General features: G+C 31.3%; 1 protein-coding gene across 2 annotated transcripts in view; it reads right to left on the bottom strand.

Moving 5' to 3' along the window:
- The window catches only part of LOC136977667 (uncharacterized), an 86,033-nt gene that overhangs the window by 57,347 nt on the left and 16,215 nt on the right, over positions 1-12,471 (bottom strand). For both annotated transcript variants that reach the window (XM_067273201.1, XM_067273200.1), the window contains exons 2-3: positions 4,049-5,828; positions 342-404 (exon numbers count right to left, since the gene is read on the bottom strand). In XM_067273201.1, the coding sequence (XP_067129302.1) occupies positions 342-404; positions 4,049-5,828 (1,843 nt within the window). The remainder of the gene's footprint in view (positions 1-341; positions 405-4,048; positions 5,829-12,471) is intronic.

The raw sequence follows: 12,471 nt of genomic DNA, 5'->3' as shown, positions 1-12,471 counted from the left end.
TCCTCAGTTTTATTAATACAGCTAAAATACTTATAAATTAAGTAAATCATATCACAGAACATTAAAAGATTGCTTGCCTCTTACAGAAATATAAATTTTCAATATCACACCGGAAAAAAATTTAAGTTCACATGTTTTTAATATAATGTTTCACATTCATTGAAGTCTATCTCATGATAAAGAAATAAATTTTAAATATAATTCTATATTTTATTGCTTGCTGAGAAATAATATTAATTATTCCTTAATTTAATAATATAATTACACTGATTTTTTTTAATTTTAGATTTGTGTATACAAAGATGAAGTTGGATATTTAGATAATGTAAATGCCAATGTACCTGTTTGGGTTACAGGTGTTGAGTCAACTGCTGTTCCAGGTCGATCTTTTCTTCCAGATGTATCTGAATTAATTAAAATAAAATTTACCATTAATTTTCAATATTACACATACAATGAAAGAAATAATTTGCATTTTAGTATATACAGGTAAGATCAAGATCTAGGACTAATATTTTACTTTAAAAAATATAACACTAACATATGATTACAGGTCAAATTTCTCAGAATACCAGCCCCAACTATTTACACAATTTTCCTCCAGCAGATGTATAATTGCAACAGAGCCCCAAGCCTTTTTTTGAGATGTCTTTAATTAAGGCAATTGTTGCGTTAGTTCTCTTTTACATTTGAAAAGCAGTTTTCTTTCAAATTAGTTTTAAACCTTGGAAAAAAAATTAAAATCACAAGGAGCAAATTCAGTGAGTATTGATGATGTCTCAGTTACTGAATGCTTGGCAAGGAATATGCCCACCATTGTAGCCTGACACACTGATGCATTGTCATAAAATAATATCCAGTATTCTTTCCACAAGTCTAGCTTCTTCCTCTTAATAACATCTCTTAAGTATCCTAACACAGTATCCGGCTAAGATGTTTGATAAAAGAAAAATTTATAACTTGAGTTGTATTTATATCAGACTGGAAATGAGTGTATATTTTATGTTGATATTTGTAGGCATTTGTGAGAAATATATTACCTTGGTGCTGCAGTTATCAGCACATGTGCAGAATGGAAAAATAGATGCACATTAACAAAGGAGCAAGATATTTCGACATGATGCAACTCATGCTATCCCTTAACTTCTTCCTGAAATGATTTTTCAATAAGATGTGGGCTCCTCTTCACTATGCAATTTAGATAAAACAATTTCTGAATGGAGTTTCCCAGACAGTAGGTTGGTTCTTACCCGAATGGATTTTTTCCTGTTAGATTTTGTAAATAACAAAGTGTATCATCTGTACATCTGTGCATAACTTGAATGATCTGAGATATAAAGTTTGTCAGGCCATCAACAACCTGACATGCTATTGAATACATGGTTGAGATGGAATACAAGTTGAACATCTGTAACATCACTTAGTTGCACATATTAAGGTGTGTTCAAATGTAAAAAAAATTGCCAGAGTTTATGTATTTGAAGACAAGTTCTTCATTAAATTATAAGTTTTCAATTTACCCCTTTTTCTTTTATTAAACCTCTAAGCCAGATACCCCTGTATTACTACATACATTTCTTTATTTATGGTACATCTTTCAGATATAAACTCATAATGAATAATACTTCCTTGGTCAAAAAGTAATTCAAGCATGATTTCACCTTTGGACTTGTCAATCTAAATTCTCTTCTTCTGAGGCAAACTTAGAAACTTCCAATTTGAAAAGTGGTATTTTCTTAAAGGGTCACACAGATAACACCAGGTTTCATCACTAGTTACTATTATTTTTTAAAAATTCAGATCTATTATCCTCATTTCAGTTAGATCTTGACAAAGTTCCATTCCAATCTTATTTCCATCTGTTTTTGAGTTAACAGCATTGGAACAAAAACTTGTATTTAATTAAAAACTTTTTAATTTTTAAATCAATCTGACTTTGCCTAATCTTATATTGAACTGTATCCATCTTTAAACCACTTAAAGATTCATAAACTTGTTCTCTTTACAAAGCTTTATTTACCATTTCTAAAATCTCTGAGACATTCTTTCCTAATAATAAACAAAATTTGAAAGATTGTAGAATATCTACACCAGAGAACAGTAAAGTTGCATGTATCTAAAAGCCTTTTACCAGTGCACATATCATCACACTAAACAAAGTAATTACAAACATTTTTGAACCTTAACAGTTCTTCTTCAGGTAACAATCCCCTAACAGAATGCGCTTTGAGTTGGGACACATTCCAGATCGTATTTCTTCACAACTTTGAATTGAAGCGCATCCCATTAGGGAATCGATACCTGAAGAAGAACCATTAAGGTTCGAAAATGTTTGTAATTACTTTGTTTAGTGTGATGATACATGCACCGGTAAAAGGCTTTTAGATACATGAAACAAAATTTGATGAATGATCTCTCCAAATTGTGACACTGTAGATATGACATCTTTTTTTTTAAATAAACTTCCATAAATAGAATAACTGAGTTATTTAAATGTGTCAAAAACAAATGATACTATTTTCAGGCTTCAGAATATATATTGGTTTTTTAAATTTATTTTATGTTTTGCTATTTCAAATGTATTTTGTTTTGATTTTTGATTGTCCCTTCTATATTCAATATTGTATATAGTTTGTATTATTGAAAATGTAAATTTTTTAATGGCACTAACATTTTCAAATGTCTAGGATTTGTAACTCTACATGTTAAGTGGAGCTGATGGACAGATAATTTACACACCAAAATTTTCAGAAAAAGTTTAAAATTTTTTTTCAATTCGGTGTTTTCAATAACTCTAATACACGAAAAACTATCATTTTTTGCAGAAAATAGTAATAGAATTTGATGATAACAGACTAAGCATGAACCATAATCAATTAATCAAAATGTATAATGAAAACTTTTATTTGTTTTAATTAGTGATGAGATGATAACAAAATTTCTCCAGATTCCAATTTCAATTCTGCTGAAAACTTCCAATTCTTTTGAATACTTTCTAAAGTTTATTTTAGTTTAAAAAAATTAATGATATACATTATGAGCATAGTACATTGATAAACATCAAGCTTAAGAATGGAAAATAAATGGAAAATCCATAATCAATCTGAACCTGAAGAATTCAAAAGAAATCTGAAAATTCTCCATTTATATGTGGATATGCATGTTTTTATTGTGTACTGCAAAATAAATTTGTAATCTTATTTCAGATAAAGTTAATATTGCAACACTACTTTCAAAGAAATTTCCTTTTACTCAAAGAACAATCTCATCAGGTCACTTAGGGTCACTCACCATCTTTGGAAACTTAGCCAATTAAGCACATTGGCTGTGATGGATGCAATGACCAGAGAGAGGAAAGTAAATGAGAAGATGCACTTCTTTTCTAATACTTCTCACAATTGGTATGCTATGCCTTGAAAACATAAATCACATCATATTTAATACTAAATGAGGTTTGGCAAATGATGCAGCAAATTACGTTAAGATCCAAAGAGTCTGGATGTTTGTTTGATTATAAAAGATTCTGAACTGATTAGCTTAAAACTCTATCATAATGTTACAAATAGTATTATCAGTATTACACATTGATCAACATTTATATGCTATGCAAGTATTATCTATAATTCAGATTTTCTTGAAATCATATATTAAATCATTCTTCAAAAAATTTTTCATATTTTTTATTTTAATGCTGCTACTTACACAGATAGCATAAAAACAAATTCTGAATTAAATGACTTCCATTTATAAATCATAAAATTTGAAAATTTTTAAGATTATGAATAAAAGTAATGCAAAAGACTCTACTTACATTCCTTTGTTTAAGAAAGTGACACAATAAATCAATTGGAATGACTAATTTTCAATAATCAGTTAATAAAAGAACCATATTAAAATATGTGACATAATTTACTTAACAAAAAAAATTTTACTTATTAAAAAGATCATTTTTTTGCATTTTTTATCTTAAAATAATAAATAAAAGTCTTAATTATGAACTTATTTCAAATTTACTTCTATAATAAAATTTTAATTATAAAAAACATACCTTCTTCAGCTGGTTTAGTTGCCTTTGGAGGTGGAGGTGGTGGTGGTGTTGGTGCTGGAGGTGGAGGTGGGGGTGGTGGCGGTGGTGCTGGTGGTGGAGTAGCAGCAACTTTTGTTTTAGTTGTAGAGAAAGGAAATTTAACTAGAGATTGTGTATTGCCATCACATTTTTTAAATTGTTCATTAAGTTTTTTAACACTTTCAGGTTTGTGAAGATCTAAAAGCTTCTGATGATTTAACTGTAAGCGGGGTTTGCACAAAATATTTCGAGTTCTATTTTGAGAAAACAAACACTGTTGGTTATTCTTCTTATATGACGATGAAGTAAATAGTGTAGGAATTGAAGAGTCAGTGTTTATTCTTCCTTCCCATTGAGACTTTAAAATTTTTTCTATTTTTGAAGCCACTTTTTCTAATTTTCCAGTTTTATGAAACTGAATAATATTTTCTGATTTTGTTGCTGATAATGCCTTCACATTTTCTGAATAAAATTTATCCTTTGATTTAGTGGCCATTATATCAGCATATCTACTTACCATTTTACGTTTAATTAGTTCTTCAATTGAACAAGAAGAACTAAGTTTAGAGTTTCTTCCTGAATCTGACAAACAGTATGGAGTTGTACAGTTTACTGATGAAATTTCCACTTGTTCTTCAGTGTTAGATTTTGAAACTGGTATTTCGTCTATTACTTTTGATTGACTAGATGAAACTGACTCACCCAATAAATTTTCATTAGGATTAATATTTTTGTAAGATTTTTCAGACTGTGTATTTTCATTTATATTATTTAGAGTTTCATTTGTAATAATTGCATTATTTAGTTTTAGTTTTCTCTTTTTTGGCAAATGTTCATCAGAACTTTGATTATACACCTGTCTTTTTGAAAGTGTCTTTTCATCTGAATTAACAGATATGTGATCATTCTTGCATTCATTTAATTCTGATATATTGACAGCATTTGCCATTTCTGAAGAAATTTTTTTATCAATCTTTTGCATGTCAGAAGTTTCACATTTATTATCTGAATTATTGTTATCAACTTTAGTTTCACTAACTGAATTTAATGTCAAAGTTTTTCCAACTATACTTTCATTTTGATTCACAATATTTGTAAAATTTTGATGTGCTGTCGAGGATACTGGAGAATTTGATGATGCCAACAAATATTTTTCAGATTCTGCCTGTTCTTTAATGACAGTAGAAGAAAGATTAACTTCTTTATTTTCTCTATATAATTCAGTCCGTTTCTTTAAAGGAATTTCAGAATTTTTCTCTTTAGAATTTAACAAATATTTAGTAACTGAAGTATTTATAGTTTCAACACAAGCAGAATTTGTATGATCTCCATTTTCTGAAACATTATGTATTTCACAATCAGGGATTGTACAGAGTTCTCCTCGCTGACAAGAAACTAATCTACCTGCAACATCCGCTGATGCTTTTAGGCGAGCTATAGTTTTGGATAAGGTTCCTCTACTTTTATACTGATGTGAAAAGTTATCACTTATTGAATTTTGAGTTCTATATTTTTTAGATGTGTCATCTTTTTGAAATTGTGACAATGAAGAAGAAAAAGTTTGTTCTTTGGATGTATCAGTAGATTGGTATATATCAGTTGATGAAAGACTGTTGTATTCAAGTAACTTATTTTTACGAACTGGAATATGAAAAACAGAAGAATCTGTATAAATATCTATCGAATTTAATTCTTTCCTTCTATTTAAAACAGCATTCCTTGTTTTCTCATCTTGGACAGGAAAGCCTTCAAATTCTTCATCCTATCAGAAATAAAAATAACTTAAACATTTTTTAAACATCAATAAACACATCTTTAATATGAAATATGTTTAAAACAAGTACTTTCATTATAATTGACTTTTTCTTTAACCTATAAGCTATTTTATCATTAATTTCTATTAGATAATCCACACACAAAAATATAGTATTATCTGTGTTTAAAAGACAATTTGAAAGGGTACAAGTTATATGCAAATTTTAAAATGCAATTACAAACTTTCACCTACAGAATAATGGTTACTCCCATAGATTTGCATATATAATGGGACGGGTTATGCAAAGGTTTTTAATTTTATTTTAACAATTTTCTGTGAATTATAAACACAAAAATATGGTAATTACTAAATTACAAAATTACTCTTATTTTTAAAAAACCTAAAATTAAAATAATTAATACATATTTAAATAAGAACTGAAGAGGTTTTTCAATTTTTAGCATTTAGGTTCTAAAATATTGTAAAACATAAACATATACTTTAGAATATTCAATACAAAATATTTAAATCTGAGTTATATCAATATTTACTTCTAAAAAAAAACTTTATGTAATTTCTTTTGCATTATTAGAAAATTATAATAAATTTTCATTAAAAAATAAATATATTTGTTTAAACGAAACACGTGTTTGAAAGTGATGCATCTGAGAGTAAGACTGTAGAGGATTATATTTAATTGTTTAAAGATACAGTTTAAATGATTTGATATATTCAGTCCAATAAAGTGAAAACAAACCAGAACTTGCTATTGGTAAAACAAAAGAAACCGATTCCAGTTTGAAATCAAATGAGGTAAGGAAACATTGAGATTCTGATATTATTTTTGAATTTCTCTTAACTATTGACTTTTTGCTTAAATCTGTGTTTTATTGGTCACACCTACTTTTTAAATTATTAAAATGCTTGTTTTCATGTCACATTTTTACAATTTGTAATTTCATGATATATTTTTAAGTGAAAACATAATATTGTTCTATTGGTATAATTAAACAAAATAATAAAAGAATTGTTTAATTTTTAACATTTATTTATTAACAATTTTCAAATATTTTTTGTTTCTGATTATATCACACTTGTTTAACAGAAACATATTATATTATGAGGCGTGTTTTTTAAGTAAGTACTGTTTTAAAATAGGACCACTGCAGTGCTACGGTTGGTGTTCCATGAATGTACACTGAGTATCTACATCTGTTGGCTAGCCACAGATGCAATTACAGAAGCATTCGTTCATTTTACATTTGTTTGTGTGTGTTTAAAATGCATCAGACAATTGAAAATCCCACCAATTGTGAATTACGTACGGCAATTTGTTTTTTTTTTATGCAAAAGACGTGAAAGCGACTGACATTCATCGGCAGATTAGTGAAGTGTACGGAAAAAACATTATGAGCGATGGAATGGTGAGAACATGGGTTAGAGCATTTAAAGATAGCTGAACCAATGTCCATGACAAGGAGCGTAGTGAGTGACTGTCTCTCATTACTGAAGACTAGGTGCAGAAAGTTGTTACAAAAGTTTGAGAAAACAGACATTTTACAATTTCATCATCCAAAACAAAAAGCATGGCAAGCTCAGTAAGGGAATTGTTTTGCTTCATGACAATGCCTGTCCACATGTGGCTTGATGAACCCAGCAGCAAGTTTCTATGAGGATGGAATTCAGAAGCTGGTTGTACGATATGAAAAGTGCCTTTATATTGGAGGAAATTATGTTGAAAAGTAGATTAAGATACAGGCTTTCATGTAAGAATAAAATTATTTTAAAAATTGCAGTTGTGTTTTTTAAATTTCAAAACGGTACTTACTTAAAAAACACACCTTGTATATCAATCTTTTCAGTGTACAATATATTTAAGCTGCAGTGAAATTTGCTATAATTTGCTATATTATGGTTTAAAAAAATAAGCCAACAATATGTGATTTAATCAATACCTAATAAGCCATATTAAAAATTTTGAACATAAGCCTACATATATTGTTTATTAATATTAAATTCTTTTAATTTAATGTTTTATTTGAGCATTTGATTCAGTAATTCTTTAAATATTGATCAAATATTCATTAAATTTTTTGGCATTTGTATACCTTGTTACCTATCAGCAACAAGAGAGGAACATGAATGGTGTGAATGCCATGTGATGCAAAGATGAATGTCACATAACCAATACAATTGTTTTACATGCCTACAACAAAAATGTTTTTAAACCATTTGCTCCAGTAATGACACTTGAAAAAAGGGTTTCCTTTTTGGGATTAAATAAATAAAAAGACATGGGTTTTTTGGGAAGATTTTTCTAAAATTATTAAAAACTAAATAATTAATAGGTTGAATGCAAACTTACAAAAAAAAATGTGTTCCTTGAATCTTAAGTTCTCAATTACAATTTTATGCTATCAAACAGGAACACAGTTCTCTTGATGAAAAAAGTTGATTTTATATTTTCTATTTTGTACAAAGGAACATACATAATAGAAAATAAAAATCAAGCTTTTCCATCAAGAGAACTGTGTTCCTGTGTGATAAGTTCTCAGTTGCAATTTTATGCTAAATTTCAAGGAACATACAACCAATTGAGAGAACAGCAAGTAATCAAATAGTATTATAAAAAAACATACCAAAATGGGTGACAAAGTACACTGTAAGTTTACTTTGTGATCCAACATACTGTATATCTATCATATATCCAACATATATCACTATAATCTTGAGAAATAAGAGAAACAAGCAAAAACGTAATGCAAACATTAAATAAATGAATAATGAAGTACACATTAAAGAGAATTAGTTTGTTATCTCTTTTCTGTATATTATATTCTAAAATAATGTTATTAAAACAGACACGAGCCGTTTCAAATGACACAAAACAGATAAAAAGTAAACTATATAGAGGTTTGTTTGTTATCCATATTTTAGGAATCTATGTACAGAAAGAACATTAATACAAAAAGACAGGACATTTAAAATGACAGGAAAAAGATAATAAAAATTTAAGTCAATAACCAAAAAATTGTCATTACAACTGTTAACAACAAAATTAAAATCTTGCAAAATTGTACATAGCCCAGTAATTTATACAAATTAACAAAATAAAAGAAAGTTTAACTTTAACATATGGTTTTTCAGATTGGCAGAAATGCTTATCCCCATTAATCACACTCAACATCCACAGGAAAAATGGAAAAATGTATACAAATTAAAATTTGATAAACCTATCTATCATTTAACAAACTTTCACAATCTTCAAATACAAAAATTACAACAAAAACAATTAATTAAATATACACCCACAACTGTCGTAAACGATCAAGTCAAATTATGGGTGTATATTTGCTTAATATTGAGTTAATTGGTGTGTATATTTGTAAACAATTAGTTAATTTATATCTAAAAAATAAAGTAAAAACCTTTACACAACAATGTAACTTGGACATCATGCCAACATATGTATTTAAAAGAGAAGAATAAATTGACACAAAATGGCATTAATGAGCTTTTAATTCTTTGCAAGCACTTTCAACATTCCTATAAACATCATCTTCAGGCAATAACTGAAATCAAATAATGCTTTTTCAGAACAAATTTTAAAGCACAGAAACAAAACAGTATTAACCAAATGGAATACAAAACTCAGAACACAAAATTTAAAAACATTTTTAAAAATCAGGCAGAGTCTACACACATGGGCTTTGGGATGTGGAGACAAACACTTGAGGTGTAGGAAAGGTGGAGATAAGCAGTTAGTATTATTTATTCACTTGTACAAATTAACCCAAATGCCAGGCAACTCAAGGGTGGGCAAGTTATATAGGGACAACAATGTGGTGAGGAGTGACTCCCAAATGAACACTAGGTTCCCATCACTGCAACTCTTAAGTAATACAGAAGAGTCCCAAAGTGAGATGTGGTGATGCAACAAGACCATCTTGGCTAATTCAGTGTCACACCTTCCCACTGCCACAGAATGTTGGTGCTCAGCTAAATGACAAGACAGCATTCTGGTGATGGCCCCTATGTAGTAAGCATGTGCCCAAGTTATTGTATTTTCTAATGGGACAGAATAGAGCAAGTTGTTTTGGAGAATCAATGATTAAGTGTAGATGTTGCTTTGAATGTTGGCACATTTCCTTGGAATCTATGCACACAATCTTGCATGAAGACCTGAGATTGAGGAAAATGTCCTCTAGGTGGGTGCTGTGAATGTTGACAGATGACCACAAGGATGTGCCTGTGGCAACTTGTCAGGCAATGTTGACATATGATAATTGCATAAATGGTGCTTTCTTTTCATCAGTTGTCACAATGGATGAGATATTGATGCCATTTTTCAATCCAGAGACAAAACAGCAGTTGGCACAATGGAAACACACTGCCTCACCACCACTGAAGAAATTTCAGGTTACTGACAGTGATGAGAAAATGATGGTGGCCATGTTTTGGGATAGTGACAGCATAATCCTCATTCACTGCATTCCAAAGGGCAGTACAGTGACAGCTGCATTCTATCAAGATATATAATATATAATCTCTCTATTCACCGGAACTTGTAATAATGAAAGAAACCCTTCTAACCTTTTTTTACCCAGTGTGGTTCTATTTTTAGAATCGCTTCATTCTATTTACAGATTAGCAAACGTTTTCACAGCCCCTCCTGGGCTCTTCTTCAGGCTTCGTCGAATAGGCTGTTAACCTTCGAAAATATTCAATTTAAATTTCTTTCCGGAATATTAGCACGTGCGGCAGCTGGATATTTGTACTGCGCATGCTCGATGCTCCTCTCCTTTAAACGCTGTTTTCTAGGACAACCTGCCATGCGCTCGATAGGATCATTTCGTCCTTATGATTAATGCAGGTGTTATGTAATCCAGCCTTAAATATCTCTATGGCTTCTAGCCATTTCAATTGCTGTGGGTTATAGCTGGGTATAATGATTTTTGCCGCATGCAGGTCCGCCGTTATCTCCTCTTCCGACGCGTACGTCGCCAGGGCCGTGGTGTATCTACCGTGGTGTATGTCTGACTCGTGCTCCTTTAATCTCACTTTTAACGCACGTTTCGTGGAACCAATGTATGTTAATTGTCTATCGCACCTGTGATCTTCTAGTGGTATCATATATACTCCCGGAAGCCTGTCGGGGTTTGGTGGGTCTTTGCCGTTGCTTAATATTCTGAAGAGAGTCTGACATCTTCTGTACACGATGTTAATTCCTTGACGGTTGGCCACGGTTTTGTAAATGGATTTCAGCACTGGATTGTATGTGATAGGTATCCTTTCATTTTCCTCCTGTCTGATATTCAATGGTTGTGCTGTTTGCTTATTTTCCTTTTGGGAGTTCTCATGTCTTCTAGACAACTTTTCAATGAGCGTTTTGCTGTATCCATGGCTTATAGCAATATTTTGGATATGATTGAGCTCCGTTTCGAGCGCTTTTTTTGTAGAGGAGTGCGTATGAGCCCTTCTCACTAATGCTCGGAAGGCAGCTATTTTGTATTGAAAAGGATCATATGAATTTCTAGGAATATATGTGTGGAACGTGCTAGGCTTTCGGTATACTGATGTAAGTATATTAGCTCCTTCAAAGTTGATATCAATATCCAAGAAGTGCACCCTCGATGAGTCGTGCTGCTCCACCTCTAATGTTAGCCCGTACGGATTACTGTTTATGGCTTCGAGGAATAATTTTATGTCCGGTTCTACTTTCCAAAATATAATAATGTCATCTATGTAACGTTTGTACAACAAGATGCTGGGCAAGAATCGCGGTAGGATATTGTTTTCCAATCTCCTAATTACCATTTCGCACAAATCACCCGAGAGTGGGCTGCCCATCGGGACTCCTTTGCCTTGCATGTACGTGATCCCTTTAAATTGGAAAAGAGAGCCGTAGCATAACAAATGGGCTAGTTCGAGAATATGTTGGTGCATTGTGTTGTCCTCAACTATCGAAAACAGAAAGTCCCTTAGTTCGCAAAAACATGGTGGTAGTTCTATCGACGGAAACAACGATCTGAAGTCTAAGACCGTAGCATAAGCTGGTTTTGCTATCTTCTTCAATTTTTCTATAAGTTCTGCTGGGTTGGTTATATTGAATTGGTATCCTTCCAGGTGCGGGATGAGCAAGTTATGAGTAAAAGATTCTAAGATACGTGTGGGGGCCTTAGTCTTGTCCACCACTGGTCTGAGTTGCTGTGCTTTTTTGTGTGTTTTTGCAAATGCAAATAACCGCGGTATTTCTGGAGCATCAACTATTATATTTCCCATTTTCATTCTCTTGGCCAGGCTTGTGTTCGCAAAACGTTTGACCCGCGATTGTAATTTATCTATATAAACCCCTTGCACTTCCGTACATCGAGTCATGCTAATGTATTCTTCTAAGCCAGATATTTAAGGCTGGATTACGTAACACTTGCGTTAATCATAAGGACGAAATGATCCTATCGAGCGCATGGCAGGTTGTCCTAGAAAACAGCGTTTAAAGGAGAGGAGCATCGAGCATGTGCAGTACAAATATCCAGCTGCCGCATGTGCTAATATTCCGGAAAGAAATTTAAATTGAATATTTTCGAATGTTAACGGCCTATTCGACGAAGCCTGAAGAAGAGCCCAGGAGGGGCTGTGAAAACGTTTG

Source organism: Centruroides vittatus, unplaced genomic scaffold (assembly GCF_030686945.1).
Source record: "Centruroides vittatus isolate TY-2023 unplaced genomic scaffold, ASM3068694v2 contig_466, whole genome shotgun sequence".
Classification (NCBI taxonomy): domain Eukaryota; kingdom Metazoa; phylum Arthropoda; class Arachnida; order Scorpiones; family Buthidae; genus Centruroides; species Centruroides vittatus.
Note: the sequence above shows the minus strand (reverse complement) of the source record. Positions and strands in the feature narration are given on the sequence as shown.